At 50.6% G+C, this 23,881-nt stretch overlaps 1 protein-coding gene across 5 annotated transcripts in view; it reads left to right on the plus strand.

The window, feature by feature from the left end:
• The first annotated feature begins 2,704 nt into the window (after nucleotides 1–2,704).
• Nucleotides 2,705–23,881, plus strand: part of DENND3 (DENN domain containing 3) — a 73,544-nt gene continuing 52,367 nt past the window's right edge. For 3 of the 5 annotated variants that reach the window (XM_032246723.1, XM_032246730.1, XM_032246738.1), the window contains exons 1-5: nucleotides 2,705–2,917; nucleotides 9,306–9,585; nucleotides 10,787–10,902; nucleotides 13,996–14,138; nucleotides 16,906–17,017. In XM_032246723.1, coding sequence (XP_032102614.1) covers nucleotides 2,816–2,917; nucleotides 9,306–9,585; nucleotides 10,787–10,902; nucleotides 13,996–14,138; nucleotides 16,906–17,017 — 753 coding nt within the window. In that variant the 5' untranslated portion in view covers nucleotides 2,705–2,815. Of the gene's footprint in view, nucleotides 2,918–9,305; nucleotides 9,586–10,786; nucleotides 10,903–13,995; nucleotides 14,139–16,905; nucleotides 17,018–20,885; nucleotides 23,572–23,881 lie in introns of those variants that run through there. The other 2 variants (XM_032246747.1, XM_032246754.1) reach the window with 2 other exon arrangements.

Genomic DNA, 23,881 nt, shown 5'->3' on the forward strand with positions numbered 1-23,881 from the left:
CAAGTGAAATTCACATACCATAAAATCTTAAAGTGAACCATTTAGTATCATCACATTCACAATGTTATGCTTGCCTCTCTTTGGGTCAGTACTTTATAATTATGTTCATTTCCATTTTCTTGTTTGGTCTTCACAGTGTCCCTGACAGTCAGAGCTGTAAACCCATTTCACAGGAACATGCAGGGAAGGAGAGTCACATGCTCTGAGCCCACGTGCAGTGAGCAGTGGCCGTGTTTACAGGTTTCTTATATCCAGTATGAGCTTTGCTTTCCTTGACTCTAATGTGGGGCAGTGCTGCCTACTGGGGCAGAGGTTCCTGCTGGCTGGGCTTTCCATGCCCACCTGTCCTTCTTCTCTAGATTCCCTTATCTGTCACCTGCCTTGATGCGACTTTTCCACCTACGAGTTTGGTTATGAGTTATCTCCACCTTGTATCTCCAAGCCCATCAGCAATTTCTCACGGATGGGACAAAGCTTTCCGTAGGCACTTTGGAAGGACCTGTGGCATGAGAGATGGGAATATATTCAAAAGCACAGAGCTGGGAGCTCCTCAGAGGTCATCTGGCCCAATTCTCTGGTTTTAAGGAGGAGGAAAAGGGGGCCTAAAGGAGTGGACTGCAAGCCCTGTGCACCACTGCAGCTCTCTTCCTTAAAGTATTCTGCCTCTTGGTGATAAAGGGACAGCAGAAACCTGCTCTTGCTTGAGCCTTACTGGGTCTTGTGGCAAGAGCTGCCATGAGTTTACCTCCCTTGAATCTTGACCACTGCCCCTCAGGAGGCCGTGGCTTAGAGCTGCTGAGCTCACCAGTCACACAGCAACACAAAGGAGCTAGACCCAGGTCCTGTGCACCCTCAGGGAGTGACTCATGCGTCCAGCCCTGAGAGCCTCTCTCCTGTGTGCTGGGGATTCCCAGGCCATGGACTCAGGCTGTGCACTTTGCAGAGGCTGCTGAAAACGAGGCCACCGAGGTCACATGAGGTGGCTGATGCCTGTAATCCCAACACTTTGGGAGGTGGAGGCAGGTGGATCGCCTGAGGTCAGGAGTTTGAGACCAGCCTGGCCAACATGGTAAACGCCCATCTCTACTAAAAATACAAAAATTAGTTAGGTATGGTGGCGCCCACCTGTAATCCTAGCTACTTGGGACACTGAGGCAGGAGAATCTCTTGAACCTGGGAGGTGGAGGTTGCAGTGAGCTGAGATCGCACCACTGCACTCCAGTCTGGGCTACAAGAGCAAAACTGTGTCTCAAAAACAAACAAACAAACAGAAAAATAACAAAAAACTGAGGCCACCGTACATAGAGACAGGCAATTGTGAGTGAAATCGGTGTTTCTTTTGAAGTCAGAGGCTATAGAACTGCGGCCTTGGCTAGCCAATGGGAGCCATGGATGCCAGGCAGCCTCCAGGCCTGAGGGAGGAGACTCACAATCTTTAGGTTAACAAGTGAAATAGATGCCAGGCAGCCTCCAGGCCAGCGAGTCTCTTGATCTTTAGGTTAATAAGTGAAATAAAACCTGTGAGTCAGGCTGCAGTCACAGCCTTACCAGGCTCTGGGAAGGAGGAGAAATTCCTCCCTCCGGGCGCCTCCTTCTGAGGTTGCCTTGCTTTGCACCTGCGGTTCCTTTTCCTCTTCGGCTGATGACAGATGTTTGACATTATCATTAGGCATTTCGAGTTTTCGCCTTTTAAAAAAATAGAATCACAGGTGATCAGAAGTGGAAAAGTCCCTTTGGAAGCATTTCCCCTGGGTCGCACACATGGCTATAGCAGGGTCCAGAGAAGGGAAGGTCAGTGGGGACTGAACCTCTGCCCCCTCCCGGCTCTGCAGCAATGACCCGGCAGCAAGCCGGCCTCCCGGGCTCCCGGGCTCGTGGGCTCCCCTCTTTCTCTGGGCTCAGCCTGGGGCTGGAAGAGGCGCGCGGCCCAGCGGGCATCAGGCCAGGCCTGCAGCTGACCAGGGAAGGGCCCTGCCAGGCCCTGGGCCTCTGACCCTCAGTCCCGAAGCCTCCCTCTAGCCGCGGTCCCTCAAGTCCGTGCTGGACATGGCCGGCCCAAGTTTAACCCTGCAGGGTTTTAACCAGGAGTGGATCTTTCCACCCGCTTCCCGCCGGCTCTTCCGGCTGTCCACACCCGGCCAACACCGCTGTCCCGGCACTGGAGGGCTTCCTGGAAGCGGCGGCGGGCGGCGCGTCCGGTCTTTGTCCCTCCACGCTCTCCAGGGTGGGTCCAAGGTCTGCCAGATCAGGGGACCCTTTGCGCCCTGGAGCCCTGGATGACGGCGCCCCGCACCTGAGGACCCCGCCAGTTCCTCCCTCGGTTCCCCGGGGAGGGGGCGGCAGGCAGGGAGGGGCGGGGCCGAAGGAGGGGGCCGCGCGCTCCTACGCCGCGCACGCGCCAGGGCCCGCCAGCTGGTTCGGCAATGATGACAGAGCGCGGGTCTCCCGCAGTGCCGGCCCCAGGACTGGCCCCGCCCCTAAGTCCCCGTCCCCAGGGCCGGGCCCGCCACTCCAGGCCCCGCCCAGGACCTCCCAGCCCAGTCAAGTCCCGCCCCCAAGCTCTGTCTGCCCGAGGGATCCTCTGGGGCTCTCCAGGCCCGGCCCCAGGCCCCGCCCTCTCCCCTCCCCGGCCCCGCCCTCTCCCCTCCCCGGCCCCGCCCCTCCCCTCCCCGGCCCCGCCCCCTCCTCTCCCCGCCCCGCGGACGGAGCTCGCCGCGCACAGGCCCCGAGGCGGCGCGGCGGGTTCCCAGGGGTCTGCGGCCGGCGGCCGGCGGGGGCGCCTGAGCGCTGTGCCCTCAGCGGGCGGCGGGCAGCCATGGCGGAGGCCGCGTCGCCACACCTGTCGCTGCCCTCGGGGCTGCTGGAGCTGTGCGCGCTGCTGGGCGCCCCCCGGGACAGCCTCCGCGGCCTCGAGCAGGTAAGGGGCTGGCGGGGAAACGGGTGGACGCGGGCCGCCAGGCGGCAGCCGGGGCAGCAGTGGGAGAGCGGGCGCCCGGGAGCTCGGCGGGGCTGGCGCGGACTTCCTGAGGGCCGAGACCCGGTCCCCCGGCGGTGACCCCGCGCGCCTGTGGCGGGGACCGCGCCCGAGCTCAGGCAGGTGCCGCGGAGCAGCGACCTCCTCTCCCCCCCCTCCCCGCCCTGGGCCCTCGGCTGCGAACACCGGCTGCCCAGCTGGGAATCTGGGGGTGCCGCGTCTCGGAGCGTCCCTGGGGCCTCTCTCCTCGGTCGCCCCCATCTGGGGCAGGTGCGGAAGGTGGGGTGCGCTAGACAACGGGCGGAAGCCGCCGGAGCCTCACGGTCTGGTGGGCCCAGCCCTCGCCGCTGAGATGATCTGTCTTTATGCGGGGACGTGTTGTCTCCCGGGCAGTGGGTGCCGCACCAGGCACAGAACGATGAGAGAGTAAGTCTCCGAGCTAGCCGCCCGCCTGGCGAGTCCGCCTGTACCGCTTTGCGACGAAGCCTATAGCTGATTTTCTCACTTGCATTCCCCCTCCGCCCTTCCTCCATCTCTGCACCCTGGCAGCCACAGTGACAACTTCACCTCCCATCCTCTGGGAAAGCGGCAGCTTTGGAAATCCTTGTTTTCCTTTTTCTTCCCCGGCTTTTCTGAGTTCCGGAATGCTGGCTTTCCCTGGAATCCGTCTGTGGCTCTGGTTTCCTGCTGGCCCGCCTGCGTGTGATACCGTGACTGGGTCATGTTACCTGGAGATCCCGGCGTCACTGGCCAGCCGTCTGCACGGTGACAGACGGCTGTTCTCTTTGCTGACAACAGCACTGAAAGGCATAGAGAGGCTTCTGAGTATTTAAGTAACGCTGGGCTATCCAGGGAAACATCCAGGGAAAATGAAGGCTGCAGGGCAGAGGGTGACACCAGGAACGGGAGATGTTCCTGCAAGTAACCAGGTGAATGCCTGTGAGTGTTCCGGTAGTCTCCCCTGCGAGGCGTCAGTTCAAAGCCAGTTTCGACTTCAGTGAAACGCATTCTCCTATGGAAATGGTTTCTGCGTTTCCCTCAACCTCTCCTTCCCCTCAACGCCCTGTCTTGTCAGGATCCCGTTTGCCCTCTGTCTCCTGGCAACCTCATCGATTGATTTGTCTCCCGACCTCTAATTTGCCAAATGGCATCGCTTCCTTTTTCTTGGAATAGGAAATGATCTAGTCGCAGCTGTGGTCTCCTCAGCAGTGGACATCTTTCCTCCTGGGCAACTAATACATGTGTATTACTAATACATGTTTATTACTAATACATGTGTATTAGTTGTTTGGTGTGAGGCATGTCTTTTGAGAGCAGGGTGAATCGACTGGAATATTCGCAGTGGCGCTTTCTTTTTAAAATTTTTTAAATTAATATTTTAATAATAGAGAGGAGGTCTCACTGTGTTGCCGAGGCTCGCAATTCCTGAACTCAAGTGATCCTCCCACCTTAGCCTCCCAAAGTGCTGGGATTGCAGGCGTAAGCCACCACGCCCAGCCAATGCTGCATTCCTGAACTACACAGGCTGCAGCATTTTCGTGTTCCCAGGTCACCTAAGAGGATGGGCAGTTTTTACTGTGCATGTTTAACTCTGTCCTCTTTACTCTGTCTTTTGATTCAGTTAGGGGTTTGGCAAAGGGTGGAGAGAAAAATGGCAAAGGACTAAGAAAATAAGGAGCGTTAGAGGATGGAGTGAATTTCTTGGAGCCATCCTACTTTTAAGGTCAACATTAATGTTATAGTTAACCAAACATATGATTTTACTTATTTAGGGTTTTTAGCAGTTCTATTTTGAATATCCAAGGCTTTTTAACAATTTTTACCTTTACTTTTACAAATGCCCATTTCTCTGTGGCCCAGGCATTCCTTCTTAATGACACAAGAAAACAGAGGTCCAGAGGTATGAGGAATATCCAGCTTCGTGTTGGATCACAGAGTGTCCTTTTCATTTCATTTCCTAGAAGGGGGAGTAGTGTTTCTTCTGCTGGGGATCGTGATGGAGAATTGGAGAATGCAGGCTAATGTCAGTTACATGGTTAGTTACATTCCCCTCTACTCCTTTACTATAGAGCCCCCTTCTGCCCCGTTATTGGTTGCTATAGAGACTAGACACAGGAGTGACGGGATCCATGGTGAATCCATCACACAGGGGCGGAAAGTGTTCCGAGTACCTTCCGAGTGCAGGTCACCCGCATCATTCTTGTGTGTGTAGGTACATTCTTATGTTTTTCAGTGGACACTGTCCTGACTTTCAGATTCAGAACAGCCCTGGCCAGCAGACCTTCCTGGGGGAGGGCAGTCTGTCTCCTCTATTTGCATCGTCCAGTATAAGAGCCACTGGCCGCATGTGGTCACTGAGGGTCTGTAGTGTGGCCAGTGAGCTGAGAAACTGGATTTTAAATTTCCTTCAATTCTAACTAAACAGTTGGAGAGCATTAAAACATCTGTTAATTTCTGTTTTATTCCCTTAATAACAGCCAATCCTATGGTGAAGATTAATGCCACTATGTACTCTAACTTAGAAATTAATCTGTGACTCAAGTAAATTAGAGTGTCCTGGTTTTCACTTTTTAATTAGCCTTTTTAAAAAACCAAAATCAAAATGATGGTTGTTGGGTAGGGGTTTAATAAGTCAGCACCCGGGACAGAAGAACAGGAAGTGACCTCACCTCCTGCTGCAGACCTGCAGAGGTGATGAGCGTCTTGGCGGTGGCAGGGTCTGACGGTTCAGCGCAGCCGCACCTTGTACCAACAAGTAACCTCTGAATACTCTTGTGCCAGCACTTCCATTTTCAGGAATTTATTCTAGGGGAAGAACTGGGTGTGTGCAAGTGTGCGTCACTGCTTTGTCCAGTGTGGTGAGGACTTGAGAGCCACTCACACGTCTCTCAGGAGGAGGCTGGGTCAGTACGTGACTGAGTGGACACATGCTGTGGCACTGTAATACTGCACAGTTGCGAACAGGGAGGTAGCTAAAACAGCTCATGGAACCTGTTATGTAGGATGATTACATTTATGAAACAAAATTACACGTTTGTATGTGCATTAAAATGTATAAAGTGCATAAAACTAGAAAACTGGAGGACGTATCCACACTGCAAAGTGTGTCATGGAATTATGGGAGGGTCTTCCTTTTCTATTATCTTCTTTATTATTTTATATTATTAATTACTTTATTTTTTGAGATGGAGGTTTGTTCTTGTTGCCCAGGCTGGAGTGCAATGGTGCGATCTTGGCTCACTGCATCCTCCGCCTCCTGGGTTCGAGCAATTCTCCTGCCTTAGCCTCCTGAGTAGCAGAGATTACAGGCATGTACCACCACACCCGGCTAATTTTGTACTTTTAGTAGAGACAGGTTTTCTCCATGTTGGTCAGGCCAGTCTCGAACTCCTGACCTCAGGTGATCCTTCTGCCTCGGCCTCCCAGAGTGCTGGGATTACAGGTTTAAGCCACTGCGCCTGGCCTCTATATTGTTATTTTTAAAAATGATATTGTGTTTCTTGTCCATTCAGAGAAGGCAACAGAGATTTCATCCTGAGAAAAACAGGTGTATGGTGAACTGCTGAATGCCAAGTTGGTCTGCTCTGGGGCACATCATTGTAAGTGACTAGCGATAACTCAAGGAATGGCTCTAGTGTGATCACCAGTGTCCTGAGAGCCCCAGGGGGGTTAGTCGTGCTTGGTTTTGGGGGCATCCTGGCTTAGGGAGTGGGCTGGCCCGCTGCTCAGGGCTGCAGTGTTCTGTGACTTACGGCCACGTATAACACATGGGAAAATACAGTATCATGACGTGGCGAAACAAACATGCTTTCTTCAATGTGGGGATGGGGCTGTGATGCTTCAGGGCTGGGTTGGGGCCACAAAGTGTCTGGTCTCTCTTTGGGAGAGTGGGCACACATGCTGGTGGGAGCCCTGGGCTGGGTGGGAGGAGGCGTCTTCCTCTCCAGGCAGAAATCTCCAAGGCTTTGCTCCTGGTTACTCCCTACCTACCGGGAGCCAAAGGTCGTGCAGGTGCTTGGCATGCAAACATGGTGCAGCTGGGCAGCGAGCTGATGGAGAGGCGCTCCGAGGCCAGTGGCTGAGGTGTGGGTCTGCAGGTGGGGCATGATGGGGGCGGGGCCCGAAGGGGTGGGGTCCCAGCTCTGAAGACCTGAACTGTGCTGTGTTTGTCACAGAGAACATGTTTGGGAGAGCAGGCTTTTTGGAAACTACCAGGAGCTTAATTTTTGAGACTATAAGTTTAGGGGACCCCAGAGGCATATTGGGGGTGGCAGGAGGCAGTTGGGGGAGCCTGGGACTGGAAGGAGGTCTGGGCTGGGAGGACCCTGGGTGGTCCTTTTGGGTCTGCGCTGTGAGTGCTGACGTCCTTCAGGAGGATGGCGAAGGGCCCAGGCCTGGGAGTTGCAACCTGGGAGCAGGACTGAGGAGAAGGGTCTGTTGGGGCCAGAGAGGAGCCGTCAGACTGAGGGAAGCCAGCAGGGTGGCAGGATGAAGACAGTTCCAGGAGGAGGGCTGCTTGCTGAGCTCATATGCTCCCTTGAATATGCACAGTTTGTTAGGTCGGAACTGTCCGATTCTGATAGGAAGGCTTTAGAGAAAGTGACATGTAATTGAGGAAATGGGCTTCTTTCATGCATGCTGCACTAGAGCTTTCAGCACTATACAATCAGATGGATTTCCCATGTTTTGTCCTGGCTCCTGCTGATACTACATTTTTTCCCCCATATGTAAAGCAATTGTTGACTGAATTTGAGTGATTTAGCATGCAGATCGCTGTCTAGAATCAGAGTGTGCTTACTGATGGAAACTGTGGCCATTGTTGAAATTTCTTCACTGTAAGAGCTCTCCTTTTGTCACTGTTACCTCTTACTGGAATGTGGAGTGTTGGCTGTGCCTTTTCTATCAGCCAAGTTCCCATTTCTCTGGGTGGTGGTGCTATTCTTCCTTTCTTTTTCTTTTCTTTCTTTCTTTCTTTCTTTTTTTTTTTTTTGAGACTGGATCTTGCTCTTTCACCCAGACTGGAGTGCAGTGGTGTGATCGCAGCTCACTGCAGCTTCAACCTCCTGGGTTTAGGTGATCCTTCTGCTTTAGCCTCCCGTGTAGCTGGGACCACAGGCATGTGCCATCATGCCTGGCTAGTTTTTTTATTTTTTGTAGAGACAAGGTCTCATTTTGTTGCCCAGGCTGGCCTTGAACTCCTGGGCTCAAGCAGTCCTCCTGGTTTGGCCTCCCAAAGTGCTGGAATCACAGGCGTGAGCCACCGTGCCCCCCAGTGTTGTCCTTCCTACGGTCCCTTAGAGACCCTTGACAACCCACCCTTGGCCACTTCCTGTCTCCATGTTTCGTGTACCCAAGGCCTCTTGCTTCAGGCTTTGGGCTAGTTTGGCACTGGAACCGCTTCCTTCTTGCCCACTGACCACAGCTTGTCCACCCAGTGATCTGAAGTCAGCTGGGCAGCAGTATTTGTTTAGTCCTAGCTCTGTGCTAGGAGCCGAACTGGGCGTAGTAGTAACACAGAAGAGAGACAGAAGGGACAGCCCATGTGCTTTATATTATTTTAGAGAAGAATGGGAGGAAAAAAGGTAAAAACCAAAATTATGCCAAGTTAAAGTTTAGAAGAATTCAGGCCAAATGCCCCCGTTTTATTGATTCCAGGGACTGATTTATCAGGCAGGGAAGAGCCTGATCTTTCTATCAGATCAGTCAGATCAGCGCAACAGAAAGAGTGTGGCACCAGCCAGGGGGCGCGGAGGGCATGGCCCTGGTAAATGTGTGTGTGTGGCATTTGACAACATACAGAGCGTGCTCCCAACCCAAGAAGGGGCGAGCAGTATATTCATGGGCTTCTGGCCGTACCCCTGGGCTGAGTACTGGACCTACGTTGTCTCCCTTGTTCCTTGCACTTGCCCCTTCAAAGAAAGCTTGGAGGGACAAAGAAGTTTGCTGCCAGGAGGCGGAGATACAGCCAGGATGTGAGCTCAGGTCTGTGGATCACAGTCCTCAGCTTGGACCGCAGTGCTTTAGAGGAAGGAGGCAAGGTCCTGCTGTCTGTGTTCACAGCTGAAGAACCAGGCTCTGAGAGGCCTCGTGACTTCCCTGAACGCAGGGCCTGGGAGGTTCCTAAAAGAAGCTTCCCAGGAGCTCATTACTGTCAGGAGCCTCCGGTGGGAAAAGCAGCTCACACCAGTGACACCTATGACGATGGTGCCCAGGCGCTAGTGTTTGTGGGTACCTGAGGGAGGAGAAAAACAAGTGGCGAAGCTCAGACGGAAAGGACACTGGAAGCAAGAGCTGAGGCTGTGACAGTAACTGTTATTTTTCCTTTTTTTAGGTTGCACAGAAAAAGGGAGTGAGAAATCTTTCTGCTCTTGATCCAGAGGTCCTGTCCGTTTTTGTGCCTCCTTTTGTCAGCAAAGAGGACAGTCAAATGACCGGCGCAAACTGCGGCACTCTCGGTAAAACCAGGAGGCGCTCCTTCAGAAAGAAGCGAGAGAAGCCCAGGCCAGAGCAGTGGAAGGGCCCGTCGGGGCCCCCCAGAGTGCCAGAGCCTGAGGATATCACTGTCCCGGGTGGCGTGGACCTCCTTGCCCTGCCCCAGCTGTGCTTCCCAGGTATGTCTAGGAGGTGGGCAGAACTGGGTGCCTCCTGCTGCCAGCTGCCCAGGGCGGTCTCTTCCCAGAAACCCTCAGGCAAAGGGAAGTGGTGTGAACAGCAGAGCCAGGGACCCCTCACCGCCTCCTCTTGAGTGGCATTTCGTTTTCTTAATCTTGGGGATTTTTGTTTTTTTTGAGACAGTCTGACACTGTCACCCAGGCTGGAGTGCAGTGGCACAATCTTTGCTCACTTTAACCTCTGCCTCCTGGGTTCAGGTGATTCTCCTGCCTCAGTCTACCGAGTAGCTGGGACTACAGGCGCCCACCACCATGCCTGGCTAATTTCTGTGTGTTTAGTAGAAATGGGGTTTCACCATGTTGGCCAGGCTGGTCTCGAACTCTTGGCCTCAAGTGACCCACCTGCCTTGGCCTCCCAAAATGCTGGGATTATAGATGTGAGCCACCATGCCCCGCCTATCTTCGGGATTTTAAAGCTGAAGGGAAATGTAAATCATTTATTAAGGTCCCTGAGTTTTGGAGAATTGAGTCCTGGGTGGGAGGCTGTGTAGACTGCCAGGTCAAACCATTTTTCATGATGCATTCAAGGCTTTTCCCCTTTGACCGAAAATGAAGTCTTGCAGCAGTTGGCAGATGGGTTAAAAATACACCCAGTCCATCTGCAGTGGTTCCACCCCCAGCATGCCTGAGCCTCCCCCTCCCCATCCCATTTGCCATTTCACTGGGGCAAGAAGCAGGCCTGCGTTTAGTCCCCAGGTTCACCGGTTGCAGTTAACAGGCAAGCTTGCCTTTTGGGGCTTTTTTTTTCTGGGGTCTTCAGGAGTGTTGAAATGGCCGAGATAGAAAACTCAGACGAAGCACCAAGCATAAGCACCCACCTCATGGTTCCTACCTAGAACTTGGTGCTATTTCCTGGTCACAGGGATTATAAACCCGGGACAGGCACGGGATGGACAGCAGTGCCAGCAAACACTGCCACCGGCTAGCGGGTGCTCAAGGACTTGTAAAAAAATCGCTGTGTGGGAGGGACAGTGGGGAGAGCTGGCGGGAGGCGTGGTCAGAAGCATGAACACACCCTGGACATTAAGGTACCGCTATTGATACCTGGAGGGGTGTGTTCTGACGCTGTGAAGAAATCAGTACATGGGTAACCCAGGCCACATGGCAAGAACAGGATTCTTCTCTCTCTTTCTGCCTGCAGGGGGTGTGTGCGTGGCCACTGAGCCCAAGGAGGACCGCGTCCACTTCCTGGTGCTGACCGACGTCTGCGGGAACAGGACCTACGGCGTGGTGGCCCAGTACTACCGGCCCCTGCACGTAGGTGGTTCCTGTTCCTCCCTCTGAAACTGGGTTTAGATTTTTATTGTGGTGGAATAAACATAACACAACATTCAGCATTCTAGCCATTTTAAAGTATGCCTTTCAGTAACATGAAGTACATTCACAGTATTGTGCAACCACCACTGATGTCTAGCTCCAAAACGACTTCCTCACCCCAAAACCCTGAAAATCCCACAGTAAACCCTCAGTCCTGCTTTCCCTCCCTGCCTGGCAATGGCTAAGCTAATCTGCTTTTTTTTTTTTCTTTTGAGATGGAGTCTCGCTCTCTCGCCCAGGCTGAAGTGCATTGGCGCAATTTTGGCTCATCACTGCAACCTCCGCCTCATAGGTTCAAGTGATTCTCCTGCTTCAGCCTCCAGAGTAGCTGGGATTATAGGCACCCACCACCATGCCCAGCTCATTTTTGTGTTCTTAGTAGAGACAGGGTTTCACCACGTTGGCCAGGCTGGTCTTGAACTCCTGACCTCAGGTGATCCACCTGCGTTTTCCTCCCAAAGTGCTGGGATTACAGGTGTGAGCCACTACACCCAGCCAGCTAATCTCCTTTCTGTCTCTGGATGTATCCTGGACAGCTCATGTAGTGGACGCATGCAACACGCGGCCTGATGTGTCTGGCTTCTTTCCCTTCACATGTTTTTGATGCTCATCCGCATGGGAGTGCTTGGCGATGCTCCGTGGCCTTTAATGGCGAATGACATTCCCTCATGTGGATGGACCACACTTTGTCTCTCCATGTATCTGCTGATGGACCTGTGGGTTGTTCCCGCCTTTTGTCTTTTGTGTGAGTGACTGGTGTTTAGACTCTGCCGCACATTACGTTTGTCACACATTGGGAGCATTGTCTGGGTAGGGCCGTGTGTGTGAATCAGCGGGCCTTTGGGAGCTTGTAGGGGAAATGAGGTATCCACAGGGGCGGGGTGACCAGCTACATACTTCCAGAGGGGTTCCCGAAGCAAAAGGCTAGCCAGAGCCTTAGTTGAGGCGTCCTGGTGCCATGAAGGGAAGTCTGTGAGTTCTGTGCAGTCGAGAGAAGTGGCTGGCCTGGGTGGCCCTGGAGCCCAGGGCACGCGTTTTCTCTGTTGGTAGAAGCATGCTTACACATGTGACATTGAGTGTTGGGAGGTGTGAGGTGTAATCCCAGGGATTCTGTCCCTGTGAGCTCATGGGGCAGCACAAACAGGCCCGGATGTTCTTAATGAATATGCAGGAGCAAAACTTACTACGTGATCCTCTGAATGCTACATTTCCTGGAGAGGTCATTTTCACGGTGTGCCGAGATCAGAACCGAGGTCGGATCTCAGGCGGTGCACGCAGGGGACCAGCGTCCGCCTCTGTGACCTGGCTGCTGGTGGCGCCTGGCCTTCCTTCCTGGGTTATGTTAACGGGAGATGAGAGGAAGGTGGAGATCTTGCCCCTCCACCTAGCCAGTATTCCAGACAAGAAAGGATCTGAAATGTTGGATCTTTCAGAAAAGCACGTTGGGAGTTTGCCTGTGAAATAACACTTACCAGGAGTAATGTGCATGTTGTTCTTGTTATCATTAAATAGAATACATGTTAAAAGAAAGGAACAGCCCCGCTGGTTTGCATTAGTACAGCAGATGTTACTGTCCCCAGTGTGCTGGCCTGTCGTGAGCATGCCGGCCTCCTCCTGCCCTCCCAGCAGCTGTGTAGTTTCAGGGTATCTCCAGGCCCCGCCGTGCTCACCTCCCCTTCTTCACATGTACCCGGATGACCTCCATATCTATTGTTCTTTCTTTTTTTTTTTTCAGACCGTCTTGCTCTTTCGCCCAGGCTGGAGTGCAGCGGTGCAATCACAGCTCACTGCAGCCTTGATCTCCAGGGCTAGCTCAAGTGATTCTCCCACCTCAGCCTCCTGAGTAGCTGGAACCACAGGTGTACGCCACCATGCCCAGCTAATTTTTCTTGTCTTTTGTAGAGATGAGGTCTTGCTATGTTCCCCATACTAATCTTGAACTGCTGGGCTCAAGCAGTCCCGCCTCAGCCGCCGAAAGTGTTGGGATGACAGGCGTGAGCTCCATGCCCGGCCCTCAGCTGTCGTTCTATTGATAACACAGCTGTAGCCTTCTCATAGACACTCCTCTGCCTTTCCACCGACACCACGTGACTTGAGGGAGGGAACAGTACTGTCTGGGTAGCTCCAGTCCTCTCGGGCTACGGTAACAATAGCAGCAGCCCTGCGTGTGAGCAGCTCAGCAGCAGGCGTGACACAAGCACTTTATGTAGTCATTCATTTAATCCTAACTACAAGGAACGAGGCTGGGAAATTACAGATGAGGAAATGGTGGCAGAGGGAGGTTAAAAACCCACCCGAGTTGGCTCAGCAGGCAGGGTTGGAACTCCAGTAGACTGACCCTGGAAAAGTGGATGTTTATTACATTTTGCTAGATAAACAAATCATGTAGCTGACTATTCCCTGGACGGCTCCCTTTACCTGGGTGTCTCCTAAGTACCCTAAATTCAGAAGGTTCCCAAGCTGGAGCTGTCATCATGCCCTTCCATCCCTACAAAAAAACCCAAACTAACAACACGTCCCCAGGGCCCAGTTGATGAGCCCCAAGTATTTTGCCACTTGTAAGTTCTGTAGTGTGCTGGGCTTTCTAGAACCCTGTGGCTGTGGCCCCACACAGGCTGAGGCCCTCCTGCTCTGTCCTGGGCACGTGCAGGTGCTGCGTGCTGTGTGTGGCTCCTGCGTTTTCCCTTTGTAAAGCAGAGTCCTTTGTGTGTCTTGGGTCTCACTGTGTTCTCATCATGCATTCCTTCTTATGCCAAGGCTGTCGGCTTTTCTGGGGCAGGAATGCATCTTGCTCTCTGTGTAGCCTCAGCACCTCAAATGGTGCAAGCACCCGCTAGGGACCCCAGAGACTTCGGCCGGAGGGCTGGTGCTTGGACCTGCAGCCAAACCAGTGGGGAGTGTGGCCAGGCGCGTTGCAGTGCGGGGGATGGCGGATTCTCAGCTTGTTCTGTGCTGAAACATGACCCAACTGGAAACAGATACTGGAATTGCCAAATTGGGGGGGTGACAATGTCACTGTTGCTTTTCACGTAGGATGAGTACTGTTTCTACAATGGCAAAACACACTGGGAGCCGTCCCGGCCGGTCATGGGTGCTGCTGGCTGCTTCCTGCCCTTCGCGGTGTGTGTGGTCTCCAGGTTCCCCTATTACAACTCCCTCAAGGACTGCCTCTCCTGGTGAGCCGGGTCACTGGGGGCCGGGGGTGGTGGGGGGCAGCCCTCTGTGCCTCTCCTGGTGAGCCGGGTCACTGGGGGCCGGGGACGGTGGGGGGCAGCCCTCTGTGCCTCTCCTGGTGAGCCGGGTCACTGGGGGCCGGGGGCGGTGGGGGGCAGCCCTCTGTGCCTCTCCTGGAGAGCTGGGGGACCAGAGGCCAGGGGTGTTGGGGAGCAGCTTTCTGTGCCTCTCCTGGAGAGCTGGGGGAGCAGGGGCCAGGGGCGTTGGCAGGGGAGCTCTCTGTGCCTCCTAGGCTGCTGCTTAAGGCTCTGGGCAGTGGGCAGGGGCGTGTGGCAGCAGGCGCTCCTCTCTGTGACTGGTAACATATGGTAATGGCATGGTAGGAAAGGGGTAAAGCCACACTGCCGGAAGTAAGGTTGATGTGCGGGATTTTCATTTTGTTTAGGTTTTCACAAAGAGACATATATTAGGAAAAACTCTTTTCCTAGGTGAGAATATTAGGTGGCTGCTGCTTTTTCCAGTCAGTTTTATTGATCTTTAAAAGATGACCTTGGCTGGACGTGGTGGCTTACACCTGTAATCCCAGCATAGTGGGAGGTTGAGATGGGAGGATTGCTTGAGCCCAGGGATTTGAGACCAGCCTGAGAAACATGGCAGTACCCTTTCTCTAAAAAACAATTTAAAAACTAGCTAAGCATGGTGGTGCGTGCCTGTAGTCCCAGCTACTGGGGAGGCTGAGGTAGGAGGATAGCTTGAGCCTAGGAGTTCAAGGCTGCAGTGAGCTGTGATTGCATCACCGCACTCTAGCCTGGGTGGCAGATCAAGACCCTGTCATCTTTTTTTGTAGAATCTGTTACTGTCTCCCTGCTGATCGTGCATAGAAAGGCTGAGGACGTAAATAACTTTTGAAAAATCAGAAAGGCATCGTGTAGAACCTAATGGGTTCTCGTTATCAGAGGATGCTTTTGTGACACTGGGGGCTGTGGCTAGAGTTGGAACGTGGTCAGTCCCAGTGGGCACTCGTGCACAGAGGCTTTTCTTTTGAGTTTCATAAAGTCATAGTCTTAGAATTTGTACTTGTTTGATTAAAGACCGAGGAGAAAGCAGTTAACAACAGTTCCCTCTTGTGTCATCATCCTGGAGAGTGTGCCATGGAAATCGCTCAGCTGGTGCTATTCTGTTTCTTGCAAAGCACCACCATTTGAGACCTTGTGTCTTGACCAGAGGGATGAGCCCCGTGGAGGCTGAGCAGGAACCTTACTGTTCAAATCAATGACTCGTAATTCAAATTCCAGCACTTCAGTGGCTTACTTCTTAAAATATAACTGGCTTTTGGACATAGTTTGGGTCTAGCCTACATTTTATTGCCATAGATATAAAGTATCTTTAACAGAGAGCTGACTCAGCTGTAGTCAGTGAGCAGGTGAACTGAGCATCTGCATGTTTGTTGAATGTCTGCCGCCAGCGCCCAGGAAGTGGCAGAATGGTAAACCTGGACACGGCCCCCATTTATTTACTAACTGGTGATCTTCATTACTTGAAGGTCAACAACGTTTTCACTAATCTCTAGTTTCCTCTTCTGTAAAATGGCGATGGTTATTTTTACCTTTAGTTAAGTGAACTGAATGGGTGGTGGCCAGACAGCTGCGCTTGGAAGACAGGCAGAAAGGAGGTGTTTGCTTCACCTCCTGCTTGAAGTTATGTGTGTTTATTCAGCAATTGACCTTTCATAGTGTGACTGGCAGCAGATATCCTCCTGGTAGACATTAAGGAAACACATACTTCACCTGAAAAATGTGTCCATTTTCATGCTTCTTGAGTTTTCTTTCTTTTTCAGCGCCCATTGCCGTGTGATCAGAAATAGAAGGGGCAAAATGCAGAAACAGAATACAGCTAAAAGAGGCAAATAACAGAAATTCAAATTGCAGTGTGACAACATGAATTTGTAGTTTTAAATTGGTTCTGTTAGCGTGATAATATGCAAAATATGTCTCTACATGGACAAAAATTGGGCAAGAACGTATTTGTGTTTTGGGAATCAGAGTATGGGCGGTTGCTTTTTAATTTTTAATTTAAATATTTTTTTGAGAGACAAGGCCTCACTGTCACTCAGGCTGCTCACTGCATCCTCAGACTCCTGGGCTCATGTGATCCTCCCAGTTCCGTCTCCCAAGTAGCAGGGAGAACAGGCGCACACCACCACACTAGGATAATTTTTGTAGAGACGGGGATCTCACTCTTTTGCCAGGGCTGGTCTTGAACTCCCGGCCTCAAGTGATTTTCCCGCCTCAGACTCCCAAGGTGCTACTGGTATGAGCCACTGCACCTATGCCTTTAATATTTTAAATTGTACACAGTACTTTAAAAGTCAGAGTGCATTTTGGAAACAGACTTTCTAAAGCACTTTCCTTCCAGGTGTTTGTTCTTTTATTCCTTACTGAGGTATAACATACATACAGAAAAATGCACGAATTCCAGTGATTTTTCGCAAATTGAACACACACATGTAACTAGCACCCAGACAAGGAAACAGACCATGACCAGGCCTCCCCCTCCAAAAATAAAACCCCCTCCCACCTTTCAGGTGCTCCTGCCAACCTGGGGCCACTCTGCTGTGGCCCAACACCTTGATGACTCTGCTTTAGATGAAAGGTCCTGGAGTTGCAGACACAGAGCCTGGGAGATTCCAGTGTGATTAGAAATGCTAAGGATGACAGCTGGGTTCTCATTTTTATTTTGTGGTTTGATTTTTGTTTTTGTAAATTTCAGTTTATTGACTCATCTGAAGCTTTGTAAAGATTTTGAAGTCGACAATGCTATAAAGGATTTTGCTGCGAAACTATCTTTAATACCCAGTCCGCCGCCTGGACCGCTCCATTTGGTAAAGTAGACCTGCAGTTATATTGTTTTTTCTTTGCAAATAGTGAAAGTAAGATGTTGAAGGCAATGTAAATGTTTAAAACGATTTCTGAAGTTCTAGCCGTAAATCTAAAATAAAATCCTAAGCCCCAACCCCCTACAGCTGGCTGACTGGACCCCCCTTTGGCCAAGGGGCCCCCAGAGAATCCTGAAAAACAGAATTACTGGCCAGAATGGAAAGGAGGTCAGACACTCCCAGTTATATCCTCTCCCTTTTGCATGAGCGTATGGGGTGTTTGTGCATAGGATTTTAAACCAAAACTAAAATCCTATGCCCCCCTATTGACTGAACAGTTTCCTTCCTGGCCAAGGGGACCCTAGAAAAACTTTAAAAATGAAATTCCCAGCCATGACAGGAAGGAAGATCAGACATGCCTTGTTATGCTCCCTCCCTTTTGGAGTTTAGGCACAGCTGATCAGCGTTAGGTTAAAATGGAGATTCTCCCTGGGCGTGGTGGCTCACACCAATAATCCCAGCACTTTGGGAGGCCAAGGTGGGTGGATCACGAGGTCAGGAATTCGAGACTAGTCTGGCCAACGTAGTGAAACCCCGTCTCTACTAAAAATACAAAACATTAGCCGGGTGTGGTGGTATGTGCCTGTAATCCCAGCTACTTGGGAGGCTGAGGCAGGAGAATCTCGTGGACCCAGGAGGCAGAGGTTGCAGTGAGCTGGGATTGCACCATTGCACTACTCCAGCCTGGGCAACAGTGCCAAACTCTGTCCATCTCAAAAAAAAAAGGAGATCCTAAGACCGACAGAACAGACTCTCTGTGGCCCTAAGATTCCAAACTATGAAGAAAACCTAAGGCCACACAAAGTTAGCGTTAAGTCTCTCCCTACAAAGCATAAGCGCTCCTTAAACAGGTATAATGTGGCTACTTTCCACCCTGACTCTGCTATAGCATCCCATGGCAGATACCAGACCCTGAAGGAAATAAAAATATTTTACCGCAAAATATGTTTCTTGGACGTATTTTGAAAGGACACTGCAAAGCTGTCTTCTGTGGGGGATATTTGCATCTGTAGAGAATCTACTGATGCAGCCAGGCCTGCCGTTCTAGGCCTTTCCCAGATCTAGGAGAGATGAACTGAGAGGTCGACACCTTTAAAGTCTGAAAAGGGACATTCACCATCTGTTCTCCCTGAGGGCTGCCATCTGCAAGTCTTCATTTATGTAACAAGGCATTGGCCCCAATGCCATTGACTCCAGCATTCTTGCCTACTGCCTTCAGGTCTTTAAATAGTAGCTCAGCTTTCTCAACCCATTGTCAGGAATCCCTAAAACCCACCTGTGACTTATACCTCCCTCCTCTTGGAGATGTCCCGCCTTTTTGGGACAAAGGAACATGCACTTTCCGTGTACTGATGTATGTCTTTGCCAGTGACTCCTGTCTCTGTACAATGTGTAAAGCCAAACTGTAACCTGGCCATGTGGGGACCACTTACTTGTGACCTCTTTAGAGTGTTCCCTAGGCCATGGCCACTCAGAACAAACCCCTTTAAAATATTTTATAGAGTTTTGTTTTTCCATTAACACTGTATTTCAGTTATGTTTCTCAAGGTTCTTATGGAAACACACTGTTTCTGAGGGTGAGAAGTTAAATATTTAGACGTGAGTTTTGCTGAGTGACATGTGGTAAACAGAGCTGGTAATATGTTGTGGCACATCAGTTCATGGCTCCCTGTGCAGATAATACGTGGAAACCTGAATCCTTCTGTATACGAATTTATTCAAATTACAGATTTCTCTTTTGTTTATTTATTTATTTATTTGTTTATTTATTTATTTATTTGAGACGGAGTCTTGCTCTGTTGCTCAGGCTGGAGTGCAGTGGTGTGATCTTGGCTCGCTGTAAACTCTGCCTCCTGGGTGTAAGCAATTCTCTTGCCTCAGCTTCCTGAGTAGCTGGAACTACAGGCGCGTGCCACCACACCCAGCTAATTTTTTGTGTTTTTAATAGAGAAGGGGTGTCACCATGTTGGTGAGGATGGTCTCCATCTCCTGACCTTGTGATCTGACCGCGTCGGCCTCTCAAAGTGCTGGGATTGCGGGTGTGAGCCACTGCCCAGCCTGGATATTGTTTTTGTTTGTTGGTGTTTTCTCTTGTACAGTGTGATTAATGAGAAGTAACTGGTTTTATATTTTTGTTACTCTTAGATGTAGCACTGTGTTAGCAAACGTTTCGCAGGCTGGCTTTTTTCTGAGAGATGTTTTTGGCGATTTCAAGACACAGGGTTTGGGGTTTAGTGAAGCTGGAGATGTGGCTGACCGCCTTCCCCTTTTGTTGGTTGAGAAACATGTCAGGCTGCTCAGCTATGTGAAGAAACCCGTTTGACTCAGCATCTTCCAAACTAATTTTAACCGTACTTAGGATGCTGCTTTTTATTTTTTCCTTTAATAGACACCTGTCAAACATCGCAAAATGTTTAGTAACTGTCGATTCAGTTTCATTGTGTTAAGTCTTCTGGAAGATTATACATATTAATCTTGATCTTCTACATTTTTCTTTACTGACAATTGAAAAAATAAGTTTATCTTATCAGAAGACACACCATCATGAACTTAAAATGTGCATTTTACCGTGATCCCACCCCTAGCAGTCTGCTGGGTGGAAAATCCTGCCAGTGCATTCCAGTCCAGATGCAGAGCAGGCCGCCGGGGGTGTCAGTTCTGCTCCCAGAGGCCTTTGTGGGGAATGTTTATTGGCCACGTGTTTTATGTACCTCTTTTATGTGGATAGTTGACATTTTCTTGTCAACAGTATGTGCTGTGAAATCACCAAAGTTTATGTTCTTGTTCTATAAACTCGGCAAGTATTTACCGAGGGCTATGTGAACAGAACCAAACCTCTGACTTCAGAACAGTTTCAGGGTGAGCAGCAATGTGCCACACTTAGTCTTTGAACATAAGGAATGCGTGCATAGCACTCCCAGTGTTTTTCTGTGTCTCCCGAGCTGATGACTCTTGTCTCCTGTATCTCGATGTGAGGAAGCTCACTGAGGGTCACTGTTGGCCTGCTCACCCCTCTCCCTTTCTGTCACTCAGCCTGGCTGACTGCCTTCATCATTGATTTCCAGTTTGCCCATTTCCTTGCTGCCACTTCATTCTGGGTCACCAGCTGCTCCCACCTGTGTGACTTGGGAACCACGTCTGTCTGGTTCAGTTCATTGTTGACCGTTCCATTTGCCCTCTGCACATTCGCTGCAGAGATTGTTATAATGTAAACATTGGGGCCAGGCTTGGTGGCTCATGCCTGTAATCCCAGCACTTTGGGAGGCTGAGGCAGACGGATCACCTGAGGTCAGGAGTTCAAGACCAGCCTGGCCAACATGGTGAAACTCTGTCTCTACTAAAAAAATACAAAAGTTAGATGGGCGCAGCCAAGATTTCGCCATTGCACTCCAGCCTGGGAGACAGAGCAAGACTCTGTCTCCAAAAAAAAAAAAAAAAGTATATACACACACACACACACATTGGGCTTTGCTTCTCTTCCCCAAGCCCCAGAACAGTTTCTCGCTGTTTGCCTTCCTCAGCCCTACAGCCTGGACCCTGTCTCACTGTCCAGCTCTGTTTTGTTGTTGTTGTTTTTTGAGACGGAGTCTCACTCTGTTGCCAGGCTGGAGTGCAGTGGTGCGATCTTGGCTCACTGCACACTCCAACTCCGTGGTTGAAGTGATTCTCCTGACTCAGCCTCCCGAGTAGCTGGGATTACAGGCATGCGCCACCACGCCCAGCTACATTTTGTATTTTTAGTAGAGATGGGGTTTTACCATGTTGGCCAGGATAGTCTTGATCTACTGACCTCGTGTTCCGCCTGCCTTGGCCTCCCATAGTGCTGGGATTACAGGCATGAGCCACCGCGCCCGGCCTGTCCAGCGCTGTTTTATGCTGCCCCCTGGTATGCTGATCTCCAGCCTCACTGGACTCCTGTCTGTTCCCTGAAGATGCCAGCACAGGGCCCTTGCACACACTGTTCCCAGAAACACTGTTTCCGCCGTTTTCTTGTGGCCAGCTGTGGCTCATCTCTGGTCACTCTCAGCAGTCAGGTCTTTGGATTGTCTTCTCTGGGTGATCCCCACTCCCATCTCTCTGATAGCACCCAGTTCTCATCCCGCAGGCACAGCACAGTTTGTAATGAGGGCTTCTGTGCATGTGTTTTTGTTTAATGTTTGTTCCTCCATCAGACTCTCAGCTGCATGAAGGTAGAGACCACACTCAGCACCGCATATCTAGGGCTCACAGCCGGGCCCGCACAGAGCTGCCCAGGAGAGAGCTGTACAGTGGGCAGGTGTGGGCAGGGATGCTCTGGGTTCCAGCATTAGCCAGTCAGTGCCCACTGATCTGCGTCCTGTGCGTTTGTCTGAATGAGTGACTTAGTCTGTATCAGGCTTGACTCAGTGTGGCTCTCCCACACCAAGTCTAATTAGCTACTGACTTTAAGTTGGTATAATGCTTGGGATCTATTTTAGGGAATGTCATATATTAATGTTTACCATTTTGAATAAATCAAAGAGGTCAATGTAGGCCAAGGTTCTCATCTGACGCAGGAGCCAATGCAGTCATATTTTCTAGAACCCACTGCAAACTAAGGTAGCGTAGAGGCTGTCGTAGAGAGCAGTAGTGAGATGGGTCTTGTGTTTTGAATGTGTGTGTGTTTCCCGTTACTTCTAATCTGGGTTCTCTCTGATCTATGCTGGTGAAAAGGAGGGAGGAGGGAAGGGGCCCCACAGCACAGGGAGTAGAGGAGAGGGCCATGCCCTGTGCCTTGTTTCCCTGGTTCCCGTTCAGCCCCCTTCCTCAGATGGTGCATGGACTACCAGCTGGAGCCTGGCGAGGACTGGAAACAGCCCCAGCCTGCACTGACCTGCCTTCTGGGGCTGATTTTACCTGCTTTGCAAATCTTGGGCTTAATTGTGTGTGCAAAATGACACACACACACACACACACACACACACAGGCTTCTCTTGCACTGTACCTGAGTCATTTTCTGTGTTGCTTTGTACGTTACACCTGTTCTTTCCTGGGGCTCAAATCAAGCTGAGATCTGGAAACTGTTTACCTTAAACATCTCTCTCCTCAGTCTCTTCGTCTGTGGAGTGGGTGACATAACAGCCCACTTCAGAGAGTGTGAATATTACACGCTGGAAATCTCTAGCGTGCACCCGAGACCACCCAAAGGCTGGTGGAGTTCTTAGCATTTGTGTTTTTTTTTTTTTTTTTTATCATTAATTGGATAGCTGGTTGACACATTTATTTTTTGAAATATTGAAAATGTTTCCTATAAACTTGAAAATTATTAATACTGTGCCCCAACTTGGATAATTTAACTTTGCCTTCTTTTCTTTTCTTTTACATAAAAGAACCTTATTCACATAAATGAATCTGCCTTATTTTCAACGTGTCTTGCTTCTGTACACGAATTGGTAACAAGAAAGCAAAGAGACCTAAGCACAGTGGGTCCTCAGTGTGGCAGGCAGGTTCTCAGAAACTGCAGCATTAACTGGGTCACAAATTCGATTTCACCATAGACTAATTGATACAGACGAGAGCAAGTTCCTCTGGCATACTACTGGTCATAAAAACATCAGCAGACTTCTAAATAAAGACCCAAAGCACTTCTGATATTAAACACTGAAGTAAATGGGAGCTGTACACACATTTAAGAACGATGAATTAAAATAAGGAAGAACATCATTTACCTGCTTATTGCAGTTCAGGGCTGAGGGTGGACGGAGCTTAGTGCCTCAGTGGGAACCAGCTCTGGGCAGATGCTATCCCGTGGCAGGGCAGTCCCGAGCTCTCCCATGCTTGCTCACACCAGGACCAGTCCGCGTGCCGGCTGGGCTTCAGGATGTGGCAGGAAACCAGAGGACCTGGAGCTGGGCATGGGCATGGGCACGGGCACGAGGAGACTGTGAAGGTGCCCCCTGCGGGGACACAATTCCTTTTTCTCATCAACATTATCACAAAATGATGTTATTCAAGGACCTGTGTCTTGCTAGGAAGCAACACTGGTGTCCCCACCACCAAGAAATTACCACCTTTTCTTGTTTTCAGTTTCTTGTGTGCATATGTGCTTAGAATACGGACTTGGGTGACTGGGAGCAGGCAGGGGCACTAGAGACCTTGTTTGTGACCTGTTTTTCCACCCTGGCTCCCGCTCCTCTTGGTTTCTCACCCTCCCAGGCGCTCCCTTGATGGAGTCTCAGCCGTCTGCTCTGATCACGTCTCTCCTCTCTGTCTCCCTGTGCTTTGCTTACACTTAGATCCGTCCATTCTGTTCATTTCCTGGAGCTTCGGGTGCCGGGCCAGGCACCCACATTTCCTGAGGGCCTCCCGCGTGCCAGCACCCGGGTGGCAGGAACCCGCTGTTTGCAGCCCATCCATGGCAGGCTCGGAAGCCCTCCCTCAGTGAAGGAACTGAACCTCCTCTGGACTCCCTCCGCCAGGTCCAGCCGCATCTCAGTAGCCATTCTGTGAATGCAGAATTCGAATTGAAGTGTGAATTCAAAGTAGTATATTTAGAAAAATGTCTTTCTTAAAATTTTAAATGTACATGTCTTGAAGGAGCTTTGACTATTAAATTGAAAGTATTAAGAGAGTTTGTAGCATACAGTAACTAAGAATATATAATACCTGAGAATAATTTGAACATGCTTGATTTAGAATTGGTGTTAATTGGTACAAATATCTGGTCTGTAGTTTATCTCTGTCTAGACAATGAATAATTTGCTGATTAGAGTTTAAGGAATTTTGGCTTTCTTAGAAAAAGACATTAAGTACTTAATTTACGTTTGAGCCTTTATCTGCAGTTCTGTGTAT

This window comes from Sapajus apella, unplaced genomic scaffold (genome assembly GCF_009761245.1).
Source record: "Sapajus apella isolate SASKATOON/1434 unplaced genomic scaffold, GSC_monkey_1.0 scaffold3, whole genome shotgun sequence".
Taxonomy (NCBI): Eukaryota; Metazoa; Chordata; class Mammalia; order Primates; family Cebidae; genus Sapajus; species Sapajus apella.